General features: G+C 47.7%; 1 protein-coding gene across 27 annotated transcripts in view; it reads right to left on the bottom strand.

Moving 5' to 3' along the window:
• ZMYND8 (zinc finger MYND-type containing 8) overlaps positions 1-23,681 on the bottom strand; it is a 122,967-nt gene that overhangs the window by 16,233 nt on the left and 83,053 nt on the right. For 21 of the 27 annotated variants that reach the window (XM_032420130.1, XM_032420131.1, XM_032420128.1 and 18 more), the window contains 5 exons: positions 16,231-16,383; positions 12,819-13,328; positions 7,683-8,081; positions 5,561-5,751; positions 1,787-1,867 (listed from right to left, as the gene is read on the bottom strand). In XM_032420130.1, coding sequence (XP_032276021.1) covers positions 1,787-1,867; positions 5,561-5,751; positions 7,683-8,081; positions 12,819-13,328; positions 16,231-16,383 — 1,334 coding nt within the window. The remainder of the gene's footprint in view (positions 1-1,786; positions 1,868-5,560; positions 5,752-7,682; positions 8,082-12,818; positions 13,329-16,230; positions 16,384-23,681) is intronic. The other 6 variants (XM_032420149.1, XM_032420152.1, XM_032420146.1 and 3 more) reach the window with 1 other exon arrangement.

Here is a 23,681-nt window from a genome sequence, read left to right as displayed (position 1 = left end):
GGTGTGCCTGGCTGGCTCAGTTGCTAGAGCATGGCGACTCTTGATCTTGGGGTTGTCCCACATTGGGCAGAGAGTTTACTTTAAACATGAATGAATGAATGAATGAATGAATGAAGTAAAAACAAGGACCAGATTTTCATAATAAATTAAAACATAAAAGGTTTGATTATAACTTTGGTCTAAAAAAATGAAACTAGGGGCGCCTGGTGGCTCAGTTGGTTAAGCGTCTGCCTTCGGCTCAGGTCATGATCCCAGAGTCCTAGGATTGAGCCCCACGTCGGGCTCCCTGCTCAGTGGGGAGCCTGCTTCTCCCTCTCCCTCTGCTGCTCCCTTTACTTGTGTTCTCTCTGTCAAATCAACAAATGAAATCTTTAAAAAAAAAAAAAAAAGAAAGAAACTAAAACAAATAAAGATAGCTTTATCTCTTATCTAACATTTTAGGTGGGATCCACAGTCATTCACCTGAAATTCCAAAGCCTAAAGTCTCTGGAAACCAAAGGGTATTATTGGAGGAAGGGGTAAGTGTTGCAGGAAAGTCATTTGGAGGGAAAAAAATAACTTGACCTGAACTGCTATGGGGCTATTTACAGAGTTTGAGGACCACAGTGCTTCTCTACGATGGCAACGTTGCCCTCCCAGCTCCCTCCAGGACACTGCAATGTCTGAAGACATCCAGGATGTCCCAGCTGAGGGGTGCAACTGCCAACAGGAGGCAGAAGCCAAGGTGCTGAACAGCCTATGATGGACAGGGCAGCCCCCGTAACAGGGAATTATCTGGCACAAATGCTAGCAGTGCTAAGGTTGAGAAACCCTGATTTATCCCACAAGGTGTGAACAAGCATATTTCACAGCAGAAATGTTGGGGGGGTGGTGCATACTGCCTCTTTTCTGAAAATTTCTGGCACACATCTGGACCCCAAGGTTTCAAGTGAGACATTATGGATCCGTATTTCCAACCACATGCCAATTCTTAAATCAAACAAAAAAACAATGAAGTATTTGGGGAGGGGGGTGCTTTTCTAAGTCAACATCATCCCTTCTTGTTTGTGACATCCTTGGCCCAATCATAAAGAGGGTCACATGAGCAAAAAATCTCAGGGGACTCATTGATTCCTCTCAGGACCTCTCTCAAAGCTTCATATTCACATCGTTCTCCGTCAAAAGCCTATTAGGACATCTTCCCAGAGATTTTCTCTTCTTCTGAGGGTCATCCTAACCCTGCCAGGCCCTCATAGGTCAATAGCTTGTGTGGAATTTCCTGGTCTCCAACCTCACTTTGAATGACCTCAAGAAATCCTGCCACTCATCACTTCACCTGGTGACCCCGCTGCATCTGGCTTACAGTAAATTAGCCTAAGGAAGGAAGTTCAAGGAGGTCTATTTTTATAAATGGTCACTTATAAGTGAACAATTTAATGTCTTAACTACTCCATTCCCTAGGCAACCACATGATTGTGGAGGCTCTCAGTACACGAATTCTTAGACAACAATAACCACTTGGATTAAAAAGTCCACATTTACAGAGAGCCAAGAGACAATTACACATGGGGCCAAAGGAACAGACCAGGGTGAACTCAGGCTCCGGTGTGGGCTGTCCTCTGATCACACAAAGCAGGGTGTGTCCCCACAGAGCCAGCCTTCTGGCTAAATGAAGAAGTGCCCTCCCCAAAAACCACAATCGGCAGAGCACCCTGGAGGGACTTCCAGAAAATCTGCTTCCTGGCACCATTTTACAGCAGCCCATAAAACATTCTTAGCAAGTAAGGAATTATGTGTCATCTCTGACCTCGGCTATTGTGCTTCCCGTAGTGTTTTTAGAAAGATCGTTGTAGATCTCTGTCATCGTTCCTTTTATTGCATCCATCATCTGAAAGATAAAAACAGAAACAATTCGGGTGTTCACTTCCCTGAGGCTTTTCAAGAGGACAGACCTCTAAAATCTATCTAACATAAAGCAGTGGTTCTCAACAGGGGGCTATTCTGCCCCTCACAGGACATTTGGCATCTGTGGCTGTCGTGGCAGAGGGGGGCAGGGGAAGGGGTGGGAAGATGGCATCTACTGGGTGAAGGCCAAGGATGAGCTAAATTCCCTACAGCGCACAGAACAGCCGCCACAACAAAGACTTCTCCAGGCCAAAGTGTCACCAGTGCTGAGGTTGAGTAACTGGTATAAACCAGGGGAGTAATGAATCACCTACAAATAAAGCTAGTTTCTGTAGCCCAGGCTCATCTGGAGGGTCAGGGCATTCATTCACTGCCTCTCCAGTTTGCTTCCCCTCTTCCTTTGCTTCAAGCATCTGAGCCCAGACGGCATCAGCAAGTTTGTGACATCAGCTCAGGTCCCCGCAGCAAGCACCTAGTTATCTACTGACTGAATGGTGTTTGCAGGATGATTTCTCTCCTACCTCCCACTTGCTGGCTGATCCCACGCCCACCACAGGAGAAAGAGGAGGGGACAGGAGACCAAACAAGGCCTCTAGGCATGGCCTGGTCACTGCCAAGTCTCCACTGTGTTTTGCAGTTTGCTCCAATCCAGCAAGAAGGCAAGACACAGACCACCCCTGTCTCTGATGCCCGAGATTTGCTCCCATCATCATCCTCTCTCTGAGCCTTGGTTTCCCCATGTAGAAAACAAGGATAACTGCAGTACCCCAGGTAGGGCGTGCACAAAGATGACGTGAGAAATCCGTGTGAAGACTATGGTTCAGGGCAGGTGTTCAGAAATACCTGTTTATCTCTACAGAAAAAAAATGCACACGAGGTTTAACTATGAAACTGCCAACCCCCAAAATAGTAACCCCCAAATTCACCCCAAAATGGGAAGAAAATGAATACGACGTCTGGAGATTTCCACTCCGAACTTGTTTCGGGGGCCACACATGGACGGTGCCAGGAAAAACACTTCATGCTTTATGCAGTCACTCTGTATGGGCCTTCCTGCCCCACTGCACCAACCATGTCAATTTAAAGTATTAAAACTAAATGGCTTTACAAGAAAACTTTAGAAAGCGGATGAAATTCAATACATTACTAATGCAATGGTTACATTCCATTTTAAAGAAATCATGGATTTGTGGACGGACTTTCACTCTTTCTTCCAAATATAGCAAAGGACGCAACATTACTAAAGAGCACCCTTCTGCCAAAACACACAACTCTGGGTCTTCGACTCCGGGTCACCTTGGAGACAGGAAAGTTCATCAGCTCCAAAAATATTTCACTGTGTTCATTTTCTTAACTGTAAAGACAATGTCCATCAAGAAGTTCATCCCTCAGGGCACCTGGGTGGCTCAGTTGTTTAAGCGACTGCCTTCGGCTCAGGTCATGATCCTGGAGTCCCGGGATCGAGTCCCGCATCGGGCTCCCTGCTCCGTGGAGAGTCTGCTTCTCCCTCTGACTCTCCCCCTCTCATGCTCTCTATCACTATCTCTCTCAATAAATAAATAAAAATCTTTAAAAAAAAAAAAAAAAAGAAGTTCATCCCTCAATTTTGCTGTAAGAGCAAAAGGGGCAGCCAAAGGTAATAGAATAAAACTAAATGCAAGAGCTCAGAAAACTAGCTAGAGCCACTCAGCGGGCATCAGTTTCCCCATCTGTAAATAGGCAGCTTGGACCAAATCAATGGAAGGTGGTATAAGGCTGGACTACAAGCAGAACAAGAGACCCTTTAGACAATACCAGACACCTTCTTAAATCAGTAATGAAAACATGACCCCCCTTTCCATTCTCCTGTAACTCTGCACATCCCATTAGGAAGAAAGTCTCAGTTTGGTTCCAATATGTACCAAACACTTATATGACAATCTATCTTTTTAACCAAAGGAACAAAGACTTGGGCTTCAAGTCTTGACAAGGAAGGGTGATCTGACAATATTAAGCTCAATTTTATTTTAGTTCTTCAACGAAGTCAATTTAAATAAAATTAAATTTAACTTAAATAAAAATACTGTATCAATAACTCGGTAGACAGGTAAGACTAAAATCTTGAGAATGGCCATCAATGACTATACCTTGAATCCTGGCTGTTCTGACACTCAACGACCCTATAACAATTCATGCATTTTATTCAAAAGGAGGACAGACGTAGTAAATGAGAGAGACAAAGTCATCCCCGAGACCAGTTCTGATTCTAGCTGGGGTGAGGGGGAGACTAGGGGAGCGGGGGGATGTTATGTAGGGTTGCTTAAAAAAGCCGCATGCAAGAACAATGAGTTCATGGACACTGAACATCTGTGGTCAGTAGGCTTCACGGGAATTCACAAAGCAGAGGACCCAGGTGAGCCATGCTAACTCCTGACCGCAGAAACCCTGAGACAAGAAATATGAGTTGTTTTCAGTTGCTGTGTTTTGTGGTAATTTGTCATGCAGCGATACCTGATACACCTTGAGAGAAGGGATAAAAAGAAAATGACTAACAAAAACACACCGGTAAAAGAATGTAAGTGTCTCTTGTCATCCAGAACTAAAAGGGAGCCTACCTTTAACCCAACATAATAACGCAACTCTTTATTAAAAGACTTCAAGAATTCGAGATCCAACTATTCCCAATGACGGTCACCCACTCTTTCTAGAAACCTGAGTAATTTACTCATCACTAATTAGTAATGTACTCATTTGTGAAGAGTAAATTATTACTACTGCCTGCTTAGTCATATACTAAATACTCTTCCTAGGTTATTACTCATGAACTACTATTAATAGCCACTGAGAGTAACAAGCCTGGTGAAGAGGCGTCAGGCACCCACAGGCATTCACTCGACAGCTCTATGTCGACACCTACTGTGTGCGGGCACTTTTCTAGGCCCTGGAGGTAAGCCAAACAGACAAGATACTGCTCTCGCGGAGCTGACATTCTGGTGGTTATTCTGCTATGAAGCAGCGTGTCTCATGGACCCGCACAAAAACACCAGAGCACGCTCACGGGACAGTGAGAAGAGCTGCAGGATGTATCCACCTGAATTCAACAGCGAGCACAGAAGCACCTGGCAAATTCAGAGAAAGAGCCTGCAGGAGAGAACACCCACAAATGAACCCACCGAGGGGATTCCTGCCACCATGCCCCCGAGGGTGGGCGCGTCAGGAGGGATACCATTACTCCCTAGGCCATCTTGGTTCCTGGAAAGACCTAGATGTGAGCATTGTACCTTACACATCTCATGCTTACGATTCTGTCCCTTTGTTCCACGTGGCTTCTAGATGCAAACCAACCCCTTGGTCTGTTATTAACTGACGGAACAGTAACTCGTCCCAGCGCTTAAGGAAACCGTCTCGATGAGTGCCATGAATTCTGAAGGGTAATTCTGATGCCATGTCATTTTCCCGCTGTATACTGACTTTAGCATCAAAGCCCTCAGAATAAGATGCAGTGCATTCTAGATTTCTCTGCTTGGATCCAACTTGAGACCCAAATGGAAGAATGTGGGCTTGGAGACCCTCAAGAAAAACAGGGTCTCCCCTCTGAAGCACCCTGGAAAGCCTGCAAGGTCAAGATCCTTCTGGCTCCCATCAGGAAGCGGGTCCTGAGCCCCCACCCCCACCCCCGGATGCTACTGGCACTCACTTTGCTAGTGTACTTGGCAATGTCCGCAGCGACGTCAGCGGAAGCGGTGGCGATGGGCAGGTCTGCGCTGACTGAGGATGCAAGGGTGCTCGTGGACCCTGAGCTGGTGACCAGGGGCGACGACTGAGTGCTGGTCACCAGGGTGATGGTGGAGGTGGATGGGCTCTGCGTGATCTCCTTCTGCTGCACAGCTGGGAAAGCAAAGCGTCCTGGTCACCCCACTGTCACGGGAAAGGCCCGACCCAGCATGAAGCTGCACAGAGGGAGTGAAGTCCCTGACATACACCCTTTGAGCGTGTCTATGTTCAAGTGACAGACATTCTCCCCTTGACCAGACTCTGGCCAGGACCCTCTCAGCCTTTTCTGGGATGACGCCTCAAGCTTGGCCCGTAAAGCCTTGTGTAAACACTAACGTGGTTTCTGAAAGCTCAAGGCCGCACCCCTAGGAAGAGGCTGCCAAATGAATTTACTATTTGTTCCAGCCAATACCCTATGGCCCCTGTCTCCCAGTCTCTATGGGAGGGTAGGAACCTAACTTCAAGAAGCATCAGTTAGCAACCCCAAGTGGGTTTCACATGAACCAACCCCCCACTTCCCATTTTTTGTCAAATTTCATGTCCCTGACTCTACTGGAGTGCCCACTCAACCCCTTCCCTACCTCCGCCCCCCTTCTCCCTTTAAAACACCGAGTCACCTCTGTAGAAATTGGGATTAACGTCAGTTCACGCTGGACTTTTTTCTCCCTATCATAGTAACAGATACTGATTAAAACCAGTCCTCACCACTTTCACTAGTATCCAGCTTTGTCTGTCTTTGACACAAGACAATCTGGAAACTCAGAACCATACCATCAATGGGCCTCTTCTTGACGGCACCCAAGTTCCGCTGGGGAACCTCCTAATTCTTACGGGGTACGAACACAGAAAAAACTGGAACTATAGTCATCCCGATCTCAAATATCCTAGATTCACTCCTGCCCCACTAGCTCTTTAAATTCCAAGAACACTCCAGCTGCGCTCCCACTGTGCCTGACCAATCTGTCAGTCCTCCTTCCCGCCGTCTTCCATGGGTTCTTTGGGGCTGTTCAAGACCTGGCTACCTTTCAACCCATAGGTGCAGCTCTTTACAGCTCTACTCACTAGGGTGCACTCAGTATGAGAGAGTTTCAACCGAAGACCCCAACCTCCAAGGATCTAGATGGCAGGCTTCCCCTACGGGACAAGATCGGCATCAGCGCTCACAAAAGATGGGCCGACGGATACTCATCTGAGCAGCACCAGTTCGAGCGACTTCAGCCACTGGTGCGTGATGCTGACTGTTCTTCTGGAGGTGGCTAATCCCTAGTGATTAAGGTACCCTTTGCTACCAACTCCTCACACTGCCCTCTTCCTGAAATAATGCCAAGAGGTTCAGGGGTGGGCACAAGAAAACTTACACAAAGGTATTCATTGCAGCACTGCTTACAACAGAAAAAAACTGGGAGCAATCTAAATGCTCATCAGCAGGGGAATACTTGATTTAAATCAACTGTGGAATACTATGCAGCAGTCCAAAAGAATAACGTAGATAGATAACTAACATGGATGAACCTCCAAAACATGCTGATGGGTAATAAAAAAAAAAAAAAAAAGAAGAAGAAGAAGAAGAAAAATAAAAAAGCAAGTATGGTACCATTTTTATGTTTTAAAAAAAGGAAAAAGAAAAAAAAGTACTATTTGTATGGAGAGTCATATATACGTAAATATATATGCATACATGCATAAAAAAGGTTTTACGGTTAACAGTGGCCGCTGAGAAAGGGTGAAGAATGAAATGGAAGTTCGGTCAAGACAACAGATTGCGGGGCAAATATTTTACCCCTTTCGAAGAAGCCTATATGCATGTCTTGTTTCTAACAACGGAGGGGGAAAAAAAAATAAAAGTGAAAAAACAAGTCGCAAAACAATCTTTAAAAATAATGCCACATGGGATGCGCGAGGTCTTCCAGATACGACGGCCACGAAACAAAAAGGAACTGAAAAAAAAAAAAAGAAAAAGAAAAAGAAAGAAAACAATTCTGTCTCTCCTGTCGATGTGGCAAGAAGGGAGTGGGCGCCACGTTGAACAGAAGGGGGCGTGGTACCTTTCACAGCCTGTCTGGTCTGATATCTCGTCCCCTGGGAAGACTGAGGCTGCTGGTTCTGCTGCTGGTTCTGCTGCTGGCGCTGTATCTTCTGCATGTGCCACTTTTGGGAAGACGTTTGAAACTTACTTGACGAGTTCCACACGACCCGCTGCACGGCCGGGGCAGTCTCCTTCGGTAAAAGCGGCCTCTGCTTTTTCACCGGGCTTCCCGTGGTGGTGGCGGCGGCGGCGGTGGTGGTGGCGGCGGCGGCGGCGGCCGGGGCCGAGACGGTGGACGTGGTGCTGGTGGTGGCCGTGACACCAGCCGTGGGAGTTTGGGAGGAGGAGCGGGTGAGGAGCGGAGTTTCAGGCGGGGACTGGCTGCCCGCTGTGGTGGATGGCGGAGCTTTACCTACAACTAAAGCCGATGCATGAAAACAAACAAACAAAAAGTGGAGATTGGACTCAGGCTGGCCCGCAGCGTCTGTCTACGCCAGCACGTTCCGGGTCAAACGGAGCAAGGCCAGCCACGAATGCCGAACAAACTCAGTAGGGCAAGGACCCCCCGGTGGAGGAGCACATCTCACCTTAGGCACCGAGTCTGCCTCTGCACATCTTCCTCAGAGTGTCGGCCTTTTCTTGTGGGCACTTGCCCACATCTGAGACTCCTATAGGGGCCTCTGGGGGAAATGGGCTGAACTAGACCCAGCCCCTGCCCTCAAGCTGCCCACCAATGACTGGATGAACAAAATGACTGCACATGGTTTGTTTTATAGTTGAAGCCAGGTAAGCACTTTGTGAAAGACCCAGCCAAAGTCGATCCAGAGATGAAGACCATCCCTTCGACTAGGGAACAGGTATCCCCAAGAATCAGGTGACTTCCCAAAGGCCAAAGCACTGAACACCATGAAGTCACCCAGAAAGAAAGTCTCCCTTGACCTCTGACACCCTCCGGGACGAAGTCCCAGTGTGCTGCTAACGGCCTTGACACCTCACACTGAAGGGAATTCGACCCCATAGCCAGAACCTTCCCAACACAATGGTATTGCTCTCTAAGTCAGGAGACTTGCTTTTGTTGCTATGGTTGTTGCTGTTATTGCTTTATTATGGTTTTTTTTTAATTTTAATTCCAATACAGTGAACACACAGTGTTCTATTTGTTGCAGGTGTACGATATCATGATTCGACAATGCTTACATATTACTGAGTGCTCACCATGGTCAGCATACGCCTTGCTTTTACTCTGACTGTATTCCCGCTGCCACCTTTTATCAGGCAATACTGGTTTACCTCTTGTGCAGTGGTCAAATCTACATCTAAAATGAGCTTAATTCTTCTGTAAAGCGTAAGTTGCTTTAAATAAAAACATAAAGTCAAGAATTATACAAGCAGGACTTGGGAATGGCCAAACTAATGAACTGTGAATGACAAATTTGGAAAAGGCTGCCTTCCAGAGTCGGTCTTCTGGGAGGGGGCGGGTGTGGTGGAGGGGTAGGATTTCAACAGGCAGAATTGAGAGTTCGGGGGGTGAGAGCATCAGCCAAGACATGTTTAGGAACAGGCAGCATTTTGGTCAGTGAGAGTAGGCAGTGAGGAGTGGCGGGAAGGCGGGTTAGAGCCAGAAGCACTGAGCAGCCCAGAAGGGGTGGCCCCGTCGCGCTCATCTGTAAAGGGGGGGGTCAGGTATCACTGCAGAGGTCCCAGCCACCAGTGGGGTGGGTCTGCCTCTCCCCCCCGAAAGGATGCCTGTGGATCACACCCAAAACATGGGTACAAGTCAGCACCCACGTGGGAGACAATGTACCTTAACATAAGTAACTTTGAAGGAGGACTATGTCTGTCCTTTTAGATTTATGTAACCCGGAAAAGACCTGACCTTGATTATGCTAGGGAGGATTTTCAGTACACTGGATTTTAGGAAGTCAAGGAGAATGAGAGAGAGGAAAAAAAAAAAAAAACAAGCTGACTTTCCTGACTCCGGTGCGGGGGAATTTCTCGTTGGTCATCACATCTGCCTAGCCTTCCTCTGCCCTCCTGCTCCTCTGGGCCCCCCCAATTTCATAGGCAAGGGCGCAGGTGGAGCTGGAAGGGGAGCTCTCCATGCAGTGATGAGCCCTGATCTTTCCCCGGGATGATATGACGCACCAGACACTGGATACAGCCCCTGCACCTTGCAGGTGGGGAGGGGGCTTTGAACCCAGGTTTTCTAGGAGCGGTTTACCAGGGTGGTCCCCCGGTGGGGTTTCTAACCTGCAGACGCACTTTACCTGCCTCCCTTTCCTCCCAGGTGACCAAAAAATACCCCGTTACTGTTGAGGACCAAGCCTAGCCCCTCTCCTCAGGCAGTAGGTCCTCCTCTCGCTACTGATTTGCAGAAACAAACAGCTGGCTTTGCAGATGGGCTGCTGCTCTACAGTGGCCGTGGATGGCTCTCTGTTCCAAATAAAAACCTGGAGTGTGCAATCCAAAAAGATTCTAGGCCCGAGGCACCCTTTGGGGTTACCACTTAGACACTAAAATATTTTGATGTCTAGAAGATTCTAGCGGTTTATAGAAGGGAAAAAAAGAGGCCATAGGAAATTCCATTTGTCCTAGAAATTTGGAATGTATAATCAAATCACCTATGTAGCCCAGAAAAGGGGGAATCTCTTAAGGGCCACCATTCCAGAAGCTGCCCCTACTTATTAACCTACTGATTCTAGAGTCTGGTCAATGTCTAGTACCTAAAGGGCAGGCTTTCTAAGAGAAGGATGGAAATTACTGATGTTGTAAGGTAAGCACAGCAAGGTCTCTATGGAAGCTCTCTCTTTGCCTCGATTCTGAGATCACCAGCTAGAAAGCAGTTTTGTTACCTAAGGCTCCAAATTCTACACACAAGCTGCATTCCCAGCTGAAGGTGAACTGAAGGCACACTGTAAAATGCCCTTCACTTAATAAACTCGTAAGTGGAAACACAATGTTGAAAAAAATGGCTCTACTGTATGACAGAGTATGATACAAAGCTGATTCTTCAAGACCCAAACGACCATCAAGGGGCTCTAGATTTAAGACTGGCAGGTCTTTGTCCCAACCCCTGGGACGATGCCCTATCTGAATTATGTTTTAGGATCATCTTCAGCTTGGGGCGCCTGGGTGGCTCAGTCGTTAGGCGTCTGCCTTCGGCTCAGGTCATGATCCCAGGGTGCTGGGATCGAGCCCCGCATCGGGCTCCCTGCTCCGTGGGAGGCCTGCTTCTCCCTCTCCCACTCCCCCTGCTTGTGTTCCCTCTCTCGCTGTGTCTCTGTCAAATGGATAAATAAAATCTTTAAAAAAAAAAAAAAAGAATCATCTTCAGCTTAATTACATACACCACACACTTGGGGTCTCCCAGACATATTTCCTTCAGACATCAGTGCAAGGAAGAGCTGTGTCTCAACTGGGTTTTTTTGTTTTGTTTTGTTTTGTTTTTGTTTTTGTTTTTTGGAAAAATAGGAGATCCTTTAAGGGACTGTAATTCCCTTGTTGCTTTGACTGCTAGGAAGCTCACAGCCAAAATGAAAGCCCAACTGTGCTAACTCTGAAGGCTAGAACTTATTTCTGTGCATAAACTTTCCCAGACCGCTTACTATTCTACTTTCATCTTTTACAGACTTTATTTACATTTTGTTTCATGGTCAAATATTCTTGTCAATCTGTTACAGATTCTTTCTGGAAGGGGAAGAGGCATAAAACCAATCCATCCAAAGATATGTTCCAGAAAATAAGGAACAATGTAACTGTATCATTCACAGGAGCACTGCCATGGCTGTACCCAAATATTCCCATAAACCTCATGGAATAAATGCTACTCCCCTATTGTCTTCTGCCACATCTGCCTCAAATCCCAATCCACAACCCATCATCCGATTTTTCAGAGGCCATCCGTAAATCTAAAGTGACCCGGGAATGGTGTGCTAGTCTATCCTCCCTGCCCCACTCAACTGCTTCTCTTTCTCCCTCCACTGCACCATTCAGAGACATTCCATCCTCTTCTGAAGAACTACAAGAATTCTCGCTCCCTAACAACTGAGGTTCCAAAGCATCCCAGGTGGACAAGGACAAAGAAGATTCTCAAGGCCCATCCCCGACTTGCTCTAAGCAGCCAGACTCAGAATCACATCTTGCTCAAGAATTTGGCTGAGAAGTCCGCTCCTGTCAACAGTTGGGCATGGTCAAAAATCAAGCCTGACTATCCCTTCGGGTACTCACAGAGTACATAAAGTTTTGTGGCTATAACCTCCAGTTTGTCCTTAGGCAATGTTTTTCCTGGGCCCTTAATTAACTCTTCAATTATATCTTTCTTGGGCATGTTGGAATCCCTTCATACCCACTTGCCAAAACCAACTGGAAAATGTGCTGTTTTGTCCATGGGAAGGACACCTTTCCCATCATGCACACTTTCCTTCTGGAGGAGATCTTGCCTCCCAGGGAACCAATGGCAACATCAACACATCTCTCACAGCCACAACTGGACAGATGCTCCTGGCATCCGGTGGGTAGAGGCCCAGGATGCTATTAAACATTCCCCAGTGCACAGGATATAAAGTATTACTCTGCACAAAATGTCAATAGTGTGTCAGTGAAACACATATGTGGTGGAACACCAATTCAAGTGCCCGCCATCCAACGCCCCAAGGAGCACTCGGCACTCTGGTACCACCTCCCCAAGTGGTCTCCTAATTCCAGTAAGAAAATGCACTGGGGAGGTGCCTGGGCAGCATGACGGGAAGAAAGGGAGCCGAACTCCTCAAGATCTTTGAATTGAACTTTTCTAACAATATCAACTTTGTCACATGTCTAAACGTTGACAAACACTTGAGAGAAATGAGTGAGCCTATTGGGAAAGCAGGTGCTTCGGCTAAAAATGACCTTGCTGCTAGAAACACCTACCGTTTTTTACTTTTCTGGGACCAGAATCAACCACGTTGGGTACTAAGCAGATGAAAGGCAGGCAGGCCCCGGGGCAAGTCAGTCCTGGGCCTGATCAGTGACTTAGCTAGGTGACCCTGAGCCAATCAAAGCTCTGCTCTGGTGACTCCCTTTGTGACGTCGGAGGGTCACATAACTTCTGGAAATACAAATGCAAGGTGGCACTCTAAACCAAATCAAGAAACCGGAAACTGGTGCGATCACTTACCATCCTGCTTGGGAGATGTTTCTTTGGGTTCCTTCTTATTTTTACGACCCTCCCGCCCAGAATGGTCTTCTCCTAAATCTATGACAAGTTCACTTTCTGAATCGGAGTCCAGGCCCAAATGTACTGTTGGGGAATCGGTCTCATCTTTCCCCTTCAGTTTATCCTTTGTGGGATGAGGGGAGGCTTTCGCTTTTTCTGAAAAGTCCTTCTCAGGCTGGGGGCTTGCCTTTTCCTTGACCGAGCCCGGATCAGCTTTCTCGCTGGCTGGTGATGTGCTTTTCAGCTCCTCCTTAGTCTCCACAGGGTTGGCCAGTTTGGGCTTTTTTTTGACAGCCGATGGCTCTTTGTCCATCCGACTACCCTCTTTGTCTTCTGCGTCTTCTGGCTCATTCTTGGACTTCTGCTCATCGTCACTGATATACTCACTATCGCTACTATCAGACTTCTCGGAATCTTCCGAATCGCTGTGCTCTACGGCCGTGTAAACATCTTCTGAGATTTCATTTATGCCTAAATTCAAAGAGAAAACCCAGCATGTGGCGTAGTCACAAAATAAAGAGCAGGACCTAAAACGCAAACATTTTCCACGCCAAATGCTGGAATAAAAAAAAAAAAACCATTTCAAATCTCATCACACTGGCCTGGTGGGGTTACCAGTGAGCTAGCTGCAGCTGACAAATGGAACCTGGGTTTGCAGAGGGTTTCAGTTACTGACATTCAAAGATGACAAGGGACCAGACAACGTAAATTTTAAATTTATCCGGAGCTACATCTTTGCATCACTGATAACTAATTGGGATGTAGAGAATGGGAGGGATTGAAGGGAACAACAGAGATGAGCTGTTAAAACGGATCCATTTTACAGATCAGAAAATAGAGGCCCAGAGAAATCACTTATCCTAGAACATAAAGAAAACCAAGACAGAGGGAAGGCCAGAACACTGGGCTCCTGATGGACCACCAGCACTGTTCCGCGAATTCCCAAAGCATTCAAGTCCTTTTCCCTTTGTGTCCAGGCCTCCAAGAAATAAACCAAAGCCTTAAAGCAAAGACTGCCAACTCACAGCCCACAAGCCACATCTGGCCAGCACACACATGTTATGTAGGAAGCAAGAGCTTGGCCCAGCAGGTATTTTGTTGTTTGTTTGTTTTTCACTTAGAACGACCATACTGCCCAATTCACAAGTCAGGAAATTTCACCCAGAAATCAAGACAGCAGGCTTGTGTGGAAAGAGCAGAGGATCTGGCCACTCTGGGTCACAGGCCTGCAAGGCAATGGCTGGCTGGAGCCACGAAGCCACTGACTGCTTCCCTCAGGGACACGCCATCTCTCCAGCTGACCCCAGCGCCCAGCCCTCCCTCCTGCTCCCTGAGCTGATGCAGAGGCGAGCTGCCATCTTGTCCGCCCTGTTCTTCCACGGACAGCGGAGTCAAGAGCAAAGTCACGCATCTCCACATCTCTATCCAAAGCCAGACAGAATGACAACATCGCAGGTGTTTCTCACTCTCTCTCTCTCTCACACACACACACACACACACACAAATGGGCAAAAGCATATTCCATTTAACCCATTTATGTGACCTGCTCCCAATAATGACTGTCATCTGGCCGCAGGTAAACAATACTATACCCTAAAATGCTGAAATGAGAAAAACCCAATCTGTACTTCTTCATTCTAGAGCCATGGCCACCATGAATGAGCTCACTGTCCAGACCCAGACACACTGAAAGGAAACCTGCAAACAGACAAAAACCATGAGCAGCCCAGCAAAATCATTATAGAATTATATGCCTCCACCCAGGGCTCAATCCAAACCAGGAGAAGCCAAAATACAGAAACTTAGATCTGGTATAACTTCTGGGTCCCTAAGGCTTATGCTACTGTAGTTAACAATCAGACACAAGTACAAATGTGACCACATTTGTGATAAGAAAGGCTTGGATACCAGAGCCCAAAGGCCATGAATTCAAATCTTGCTCTTGCACTTTTATTCACTGTGTGACACTGAACTAGTGACCTAGCTCTCTAAGCCTCAGTTTCTTCATCTGCAAAATGGGACAGATAATGGTATCAACCTCCCAGGACAATCTATGCACCGTGCACAGTACAGTGCAAGGTATGCAGGAAACAGTCGGTAAACAGAAATATTAAAATTCTTATTAACATTAATAATAAATCGAGGAGTTAGACCAGCTGCATGGAAGGACCCAAGGCGCATATTTAAATGGCCTGCAAAATTTCAGCCATGCCATTCAAAGTCCTAACCAAACAGAAAATCCAACAAGGAATGTCCTCCTCTGGCCCTTCTGGATGACTCCTGACTACAGCTTACTCATCCCAAGGCCCAGGGAACCCAGACACTGTAAACCTCACCCTGGTGTGGCTGTCTCTCCTGAGGCCAGCCATCCCCTACTTCTCTGCAAATACCCTCCTGGCTTTGTTTACTTCGTCAACAAATATTCCAGAGCATCTACTATGTACACAAGACCAAGTACCGTGGAGAACATAAATGCTTATAAGGCAACCTCCCTGTCCTCTAGGAGCTTCCAGTCTAGCTTCCAGTCCAGAGGGAACCCCTCTCCCAACACAGAGACTGCAGATGCTTCCAAGCGGTAAAGTGCCACAGGAAGTGGCAGATGGGGAGGGGAGGGCAATCAGAAGAGACTTCCTGGAGGAGGTGATGCCTGAGCTCAGCCTTAGGGAAAGGATTTAGGTAGGCAGTGTGAAGGCACGCAGCACAGGGAAGAGGAAGGGAGGCAACAGGTATAGAAGCAGGACGCGTGTGCCAGGTGGGAAGGGCTCAGTCCGCAGCAGAAGAGTTTGTGATGGACATGTGTGGAACACACTTGATCCTGACAGTAGGAACCTGACGTGCACGGACAGGGAGCACAGGGGCAAACTCAGGAGGATCCTTCCACTTTCAAAATCCCCTACCACCTGCACCTCAAGTCTTGCAGGCTGCCACAACCAGAGAATAAGCTGGGTGGAATTCGAAGAACCCTTCTAGGGGCGCATGGGTGGCTCAGTTGGTTAAGCATCTGCCTTTGGCTCAGGTCATGATCTCAGGGTCCGGGGATCGAGCCCCGCACCGGGCTCCCTGCTCAGCGGGGAGTCGGTTTCTCCCTCGCCCTCTGCCCCTCGCCCGCACTTGTGATTTCTCTCCCTTAAATAAATAATCTTAAACAAACAAACAAAAAAACCCACAAAGAACTCTTCTGAACCACTAACTAGCAAATCTGAAACATCCTGCCCTGACTGGAGCTATACTTTAGTAGCACACACAAGGCCAAGGTCAAGCAGCTGCTAACAGCAGCTAAGGTCCAACTCTGGCTTCATTCGGGCCGTGACCCTACAAAGAGTTAACGGTGATGGTGGTGACAGTGCCTGGGCGAGCAAACCAAAGGACATACCTAATTGTGCTTTGCAACTCTCTATGGTCTTGTCGAGATTTAGCTGGAACCTGCTGCGGATCTGCCGCTTAGGCGAGATGAGAGGAACAGGCGCCGTCTGCTGCTGGACCGACTCGCTCAGCTCCTTCAGGTCCATCTCGGCCTTGCTCCGATCTGGAAGACACGGTCACCCCTCGTCAAGCAGGCGCTGGCCGGAGGAACAGGCAACACTCACCACTTAGCTTCCTTCTCACAAACACGCGCTCTAGAACACGGCGGGGAGAGAAACCTCAAACCTTCTTACTGTTTGTCCCAACAACATCATCTGCTCGACGACGGGCTGATTTGGAGATAATAGCCCGCGAACACATTTGGCAGATTTACCCAGTCTGCTGAACAGTCGCCTGGGTGGCTTTCAATATTTAAAATGCACAATCCCAGCCAGATGGTTGTCTGTGGAACTCCGCGTCATTAGGGAGCTCGAAAGCCTAAGGTTACAGTAATATATTCAATCTCAGTATCAGCAGATAAAGTCACACCGAGCCTGGCCAGAGTGTGCTCTTTAACCCAGGCTGAGATCAGAGAGGGCTTGTACCCAAGAGACGCTGAGCGCCTCCCCCCCACAAGCCCACCCCGGAGCACACACACATAACTGGAGGCCCGATTCCTCATTTACCACAGACTTCACTTTTCGTTCCTAGTCGACCGAGACTGGAGCTCAAGTCAGAAAAGGCCAGCGAATGCCAGAGAGGCAGACCTCCTCCTTTTGGCCCAGGCATCCATCTGAAGACAGGTGAACAGATTAGCCCTGGATATTCAACCTGTGTCTTCTCGCTCAGATACGGTGCAAGCTCCTCACCCTAGTCCCAGGCAAAGGCCTCTGACGGAGGATTCAGGGCCAGGGGTCCGGCCACCCTCCCCACTTCAGCCATGGGCTCCTTATATGACCAACTAGATCAGACTCCAAGGGTCTGTGAGCTTGCATTGCTTGAATTCCTTCCCCACCTCCTCTAGTAACCCCCGAAACAGAAGAAAGGGACAAAACGAAGGTGTCTGCACAGTCCCAGAATGCAATGAGACTTCACAGGCAGGGAGCACTTTCAGCCACCCTGCCTGCCATCCTCTGGCGTGCCCCCTCCCTCTCCAACCGACCCCAAGCAGAAAATGCGGGGTACACGCCCTGCCCTGGCCGATCCCAGAAAAACAACTGGAAAGCGTGTGGCATCCATCAAGGACAAAGACGAGAAGTCACCTCTGAGCCTGCTGCCCTCACCTGAGAGCTCACTCTCAGATGTCCTCCACCTCCCTGCTACCCCACCCCCAGTGCCACCTCCAACCAGCAGGCTGTGCAAGAGGCCCAGGGTATAGTCTGAGGGCTGGACTACGAGGGCTGCTCAAAACCTTCACTCTCTTCTCGTTTCCATTTTCCAACATGACCCACGCACCTTCCCCTTCACCCAGGAACAGGGCAGTCTCTCACCCTGCATACCCAGAGATTTGTTCCTTTAAAGCGACTGGAGGGAGGCAGCCTCCCAAGATACCACCCAGCCCACTCGCAGCTAACCAGAGCAATGAACGGCTCCACGATGATTTATCACCATAATGAGGTCCCCACCAAGGTAAGATTAGGAAGGGCCCTTTCCCAAAAACATACTCGGTGGGGGCAGCCCTCAGGGAGATTCCGGGTGTGAGTTGCTTACAGCAAGCAAATACCATCCCTGTCCTGTGAGAAAGGTCTCTAAGGCTCTAAAATCATTATCAACCTGGGAGTGTGTGTGTCCATGTGCGTGAGCATCCGTGTGCGTATGTGACAGGACTGGACATGCTCACAGAGAGGATGGGGTAAAGGCACAGGCACTTCGGAATGGGGGAAAGAATCTTCATGCAAATTTACCCGAGAAGCACCTTACAAAGAGAACACACAGAGTGAAACAGTAATAAAACAGCAAGGTGAAAAAGGAGGAGGAAGAGGACCAGGGAAACCGAAAGAAAAAAGAAACCTCCAATTCAAGAGCAGGACGAGGAGGACTTAAGGTTTCAACAGTTAAGCTGCAGACGTGACAGGAAAGGGGGGAAGGATATGAAGCCTGTCTCATAACTTCCGCTTTCAGAAATGAGAAAACGGGCTGGATTCCTAAGGGAAAAGGCAGCCTTTCAAGTATAAAGTTGTCAAAGAAGTATCTCACAAAACCACTTTCCATCGGTGTCCTCAATAATGTTCCACACAGCAGTTACCAAAAAAAAAAAAAAAGAAAACACCGTCTACTCTACCAGGAGTCAACAAACTTTTTCTGTAAAACACCAGAGAGTAAATTGGGCTCTGCAGGCCATATAGGCTCTGCTGCCGAAGTGGCCATAAATAATATGTAAACAAATTGATGACACTGTGTTCCAATAAAACTTTATTTACAAAAAGAGGTGGGGGGCTAGATTTGGTCCAAAGGCCATAAAATTTACCATCCCCATTTCTAATGCACCGACTGCTAATCTGGGCTGCACAATGAAATCGCCTATAGAGCTTTAAAAAAAAGAAAAATCCCAATGCCTTGGTCCCCCTCCCAGAGAATGTGAATTAAATGGCCTAGGGGAAGGTCTGGACACTGGCCCTTTAAAGTACCCCTGACAGGGGCGCCTGGGTGGCTCAGTTGGTTGGGTGGCTGCCTTTGGCTCAGGTCATGATCTCGGGGTCCTGGGATCGAGCCCCGCATCGGGCTCTCTGCTCCGTGGGGAGCCTGCTTCTCCCTCTCCCACTCCCCCTGCTTGTGTTCCCTCTCTCACTGTGTCCCTCTCTGTCAAATAAATAAATAAAATCTTTGCAAAAATAAATAAATAAATAAATAAAGTACCCCTGAAAGGCCGCCAGGCTGGCTCAGTCGGTTGAGCATGTGACTCCTGATCTCAGGGTCATGAGTTCAAGCCTCCCATTGGGCATGGAGCCTACTTAAAAAAAAAAATAATAAGATCTAAAAAAAAGTACCCAAGATGATTCTAACTGGCAGCTAAGGCTGAGAATCCCTGTATTAGTCCAATCTTCTATGTGAGTAAAAAAAACTCCTCCTGGGGCGCCTGGATGGCCGAGTCAATTAAAGCTCAGGTCATGATCTCAGGGTTGTGAGATCGAGCCCCAAGTCAGGCTCCATGTTCAACGAGGAGTCTGCTTCTCTCCCCCTTCCTCTGCCCCTCCCCACCACTCGTGCGCACTCTAAGATAAATAAATAAATCTTTAAGAAAAACAAAAAAAGAAAACTCCTCCTGATTTGCCTTAACCTTTGTCTATCTGTGTTAACCTTCTAAACCCAGGGTTCATCAAGAGAGACCGACACCTCGCCGGAACACTCCTGTGTGTGTGCGTAACTATGCGTCTAACGGTAAATGCCATCTCTGAACTGTAGCCTAAAAAGGCTGAACTCTGAAATACTCATTATCAAGAGCAATGAAAAGAAGGTAAAGCACCTCATTTTACAGTTAAGGTTTCTCCGGTCAATAACCTACATTAATGTTTATTCTAACAAGAAACCACCGGAAGCCAGGAGGGGGCGGGGATCAGGTCCCTGGGAGCAGACCTTCAGGAGTTTAGCCAAATCTAATTAACTTTCTCTAATTTTCAGCTGCGTTTTGAGTTTCCCTCTCCTCCGCAGGGAGAAAAGAAGAGCTTCTTTCTCGTTTAGCTAATAGTGGCTTATCAGGACTATTTCTACCCTTGCCCTTCTATATCAGGAATGTCTTCAGAATCCACCTTTGCTGCCAACATTTTGAACTTTTCTGCTGATATGAAGACAGCTTAGGCTATAAATGGAAACCAGGGAGGAAAAAAAATACCAACGCTAGAGAAAGAGACACGATCTTACATTTCTGGAGGGAGCATAAATCAGAAGCATCCCTTTAGAGGGCAATTTGGCAGGATCTCTCAAAACGTCAACCGCACACGGCCTCTGACCGGAGATTCTACTTCTAGGAACTCATCCTACAGTTACGCTCCCACATGGGCCAAAAGGGTCTTCCCTGCAGCTGTTTTCAACACCAAAACAACCTAGAGCCAATACAGAAAGTGCCCAGGTAAATAAGTCAACACTTCATCTTGAAGTGCAACAAAATACGGCTGCTACAATAAAACCGTAGCAGACCTTTATGTGCTGTTCTGGAAAAGCCAACCTGTTTAATGAAAATGAAGATAACAATTGGCAGAATGCGTTAGCATTGGTGTGGGGAGAAAAGAAGGAAATGGAGCACAGATCTGAATATATGTGTTCTTGGGGTTTCTCAATGTTGGCACTATTGGTATTTGCGGCTGGATAAGTCTTTGGGGGGGCGGGTAAGGAGGTGGGAGGCTGGGGGCTGTCCTGTGCATTGTAGGATGGTCAGCACCTTGCTGGCCTCTACCCACCAGGTGCCAGTAGCACCCATATCCCAGGTGTGACCATAAAAATGTCACTAGGGGCGTGCCCGGCTGGCTCTGTCGGTGGAGTGTGCCGCTCTTGATCTCCACACCCCACACTGAGTGTGGAGATTACTTAAAAATAACATCTCCAGGGGCGCCTGGGTGGCTCAGTTGTTAAGCATCTGAGGGTCCAGGGTCCTGGGATTGAGCCCCACATCGGGCTCCCTGCTCCACAGGAAGCTTGCTTCTCCCTCTCCCACTCCCCCTGCTTGTGTTCCCTCTCTCGCTCTCGCTCTGTCAAATAAATAAATAAAATCTTTAAAAGTAGTAATAATAACAACATCTCCAGAGACTGCCAAACAAAAATCACCCAGGTTGAAAACTCCTGGTGTATATATAGAAGAGCTCTCCAAGAAACTAAAAAGAGGTAACCATGGTCACTTGTTGGGAGGGGCAGGTGATCAGAGGTTATGGACAGGCTGGCTTTTCATTAAACATCTTTCTGTCCTTTGAAATTTCTCTTACCGTGTGCCTTCATGACTCGTTAAAATAAACTTTTTCAAGAAAATATAAGCACGTCTTCAATTTAAAAAAAATAGATTTCTTGGAGTGCCTGGGTGGCTCAGTCGGTTAATTGTCCCACTCCTGATTTTGGCCCAGGTCATGATCTCAGGGTCATGATATCGAGCCCCGCATCAGGCTCTGGGCTGCTTGGGATTCTCCTTCTCCCTTTCCCTCTGCACACCCCCCAAACTACCCCCTCTCACGAGCTCCCTCTCTCAAGGGAAAAAAAAAAAACAAAAGAAATAGATTTCCTTTGTTCAAAAGCTGCTGGGTGACTATAATGGATGGACTTCCAGGAGCTACAAAATGGTGGCTCCTTGGAGGGAACAATATCATCCAGACCAGAGACCCTGGCAAATATCTCTTATCAATCAAAGCCAAGCAGAGATCTTCCTCACTTCACCCACTGGGGGGGAAAAAAAATCAAGGCAACCTGTGGGAAGCCTGGGCCCCCAGTGTTGCATCCAGGCTCTCAAAGGATGCCTGACTTCAAGGTATCGCTTTATCCAGAGAAAGAAAGGAGACCTCCCATCAGTGAGAGCAAAGGAATAAACATGCAGCAACACTCTGGGTCTGACAACTTCACATTGCTGTCAGCATCTCTGACTGAGCATCCAGACACATTTGTGTCACCAACAGGATCACGGAACTGCTGTGTTTGTTCAGCCCAAAGCAAACACCCTGTGTGTTAAGAGGAGACGAGATTCCCAGAGAAGCAAACGGGAGTCTAGAAGAAAAGAATCAGGCCTTCCTTCTCTCGTTCTTATTCATGACTTATTCTCCATACAGTCACAGACAGGGGCTGTAACCATCCACCAGGCTTCGGCTCCTTGTTTCAGAGCAGACAGGAGGCCTGAGACAGCAAATGAGGGGCCCGTACGTTAGCAAGCAGGGAGGAAACAGTCTCTGTGAAAGCCTTCCCCTTTGTCATGCACCAAAATTAATTCTAAGAATCACAAATCCAACAGATGACCCACTGGGCTGGGTTTTTGTATTTTGGGTTGGATTTATTTGTTTCGCCCAAAAAAGAGTTTTCATTTTTAATGCAACTGATTGCCGACTTTTAAAAACGAGAAGAGTTCATATAAAAATCTGCATTTCTGTGTTCAGAGTCTGACAACACAGGTTCAACTTGGGGGAGCTTCATCCTTCAGAAAAGCAATCTGTCCTCCATGGGACCACCTGTTCAAAATCGTCACCTTACCCCCTGACCCCTACAGCTAGGCCGACTTAGACAAGGGCATGAGAGGCAGTGTCCAGAGCCCACCAGCATCCAAACATGGCCCTATCTTGCAGCGTGTCGGCTCACATATCGTGGTTAAGAGCATAAACTACAAGGCAGACAGGCCTGAGTCCACAGGCCAAACATGACCGCAGACCACAGGTGATCCTGGCTGGGCAGATAACTGCTTCCCTGTGCCCCAGTTTCTTTTTTTTTTAAAGATTTTATTTATTTGACAGAGAGAGACACAGCGAGAGAGGGAACACAAGCAGGGGGAGTGGGAGAGGGAGAAGCAGACTTCCCGCGGAGCAGAGAGCCCGATGCGGGGCTCGATCCCAGGACCCTGGGACCATGACCTGAGCCGAAGGCAGATGCTTAAGGACTGAGCCACCCCGGCACCCCTGCCCCAGTTTCTTCTACCTCATTGAAATGGGGCTGTTATCTACACCTTGAAGGTTGTTGTATTTTTTTAATAGTTTTAATTTACAGAGAGTAAAATCTGGGGGGAAATACAGTTGAAGGAGTTTTAACACCTGCATATAGGTATGTGTAACCACCACGACACACAGAATGCAGAACAATGTCAAAGGCCAAAGAATCCCTTTGTAGTTTATAGTCAAACCCTCCCCCACACCAACCCCCCCCCACAATCACTCCCGGTTTCCACCTCTCTAATTTTGTCTTTTCCAGTTGTTGTTTTTTTTTTTAATGAAATACCATTTTGTTAGATATAATAATGTTGTCAGCATCCCCAGCGCGGTCTCATTTCTGTCTGCTCAAAGTAGTTACATGGATGCCAGACATTAAAAAAAGCCCCATGGGGCGCCTGGGTGGCTCAGTCGGTTAAGTGTCCGACTCTTGATCTCAGCTCAGGTCTTGATCTCAGGGTCATGAGTTCAAGCCCTCCACTGGGCTCCACGCTGGGTGTGGAGACTACTTAAAAAGAAAAAACAAAAAAAAGAAGTCCCATATAAAGCACCTGCCCCATCCCCAGACAAGCTCTTGAGGATTATTTAGAACTTCCCTCCACTGTCTGATCCTTCTACCCAGCCATGACACTTTTCACTGGTCCCTCTCTGATCCTCTTCCCGTTAGGTAACTGAAATGCCAACCCAATGCTTTCGTTCCTACTGACAAGGCGTGTGTCCTAGAACGGAAGAAGCTGGAGAGGGGGACGCTTCTGCACAGGAGAGCCTCGGGTCCCACACAACAGGAAGAAATCCTTCACTGCCACCACAGGTAAGGCAAACCAGAAGACCCCCCAGCCATCACAAGGATGTCCAAGACCGCCTGGCTTAGGGAAGGAGC

Source organism: Phoca vitulina, unplaced genomic scaffold (assembly GCF_004348235.1).
Source record: "Phoca vitulina isolate PV1807 unplaced genomic scaffold, GSC_HSeal_1.0 scaffold22, whole genome shotgun sequence".
Lineage (NCBI taxonomy): Eukaryota > Metazoa > Chordata > Mammalia > Carnivora > Phocidae > Phoca > Phoca vitulina.
Note: the sequence above shows the minus strand (reverse complement) of the source record. Positions and strands in the feature narration are given on the sequence as shown.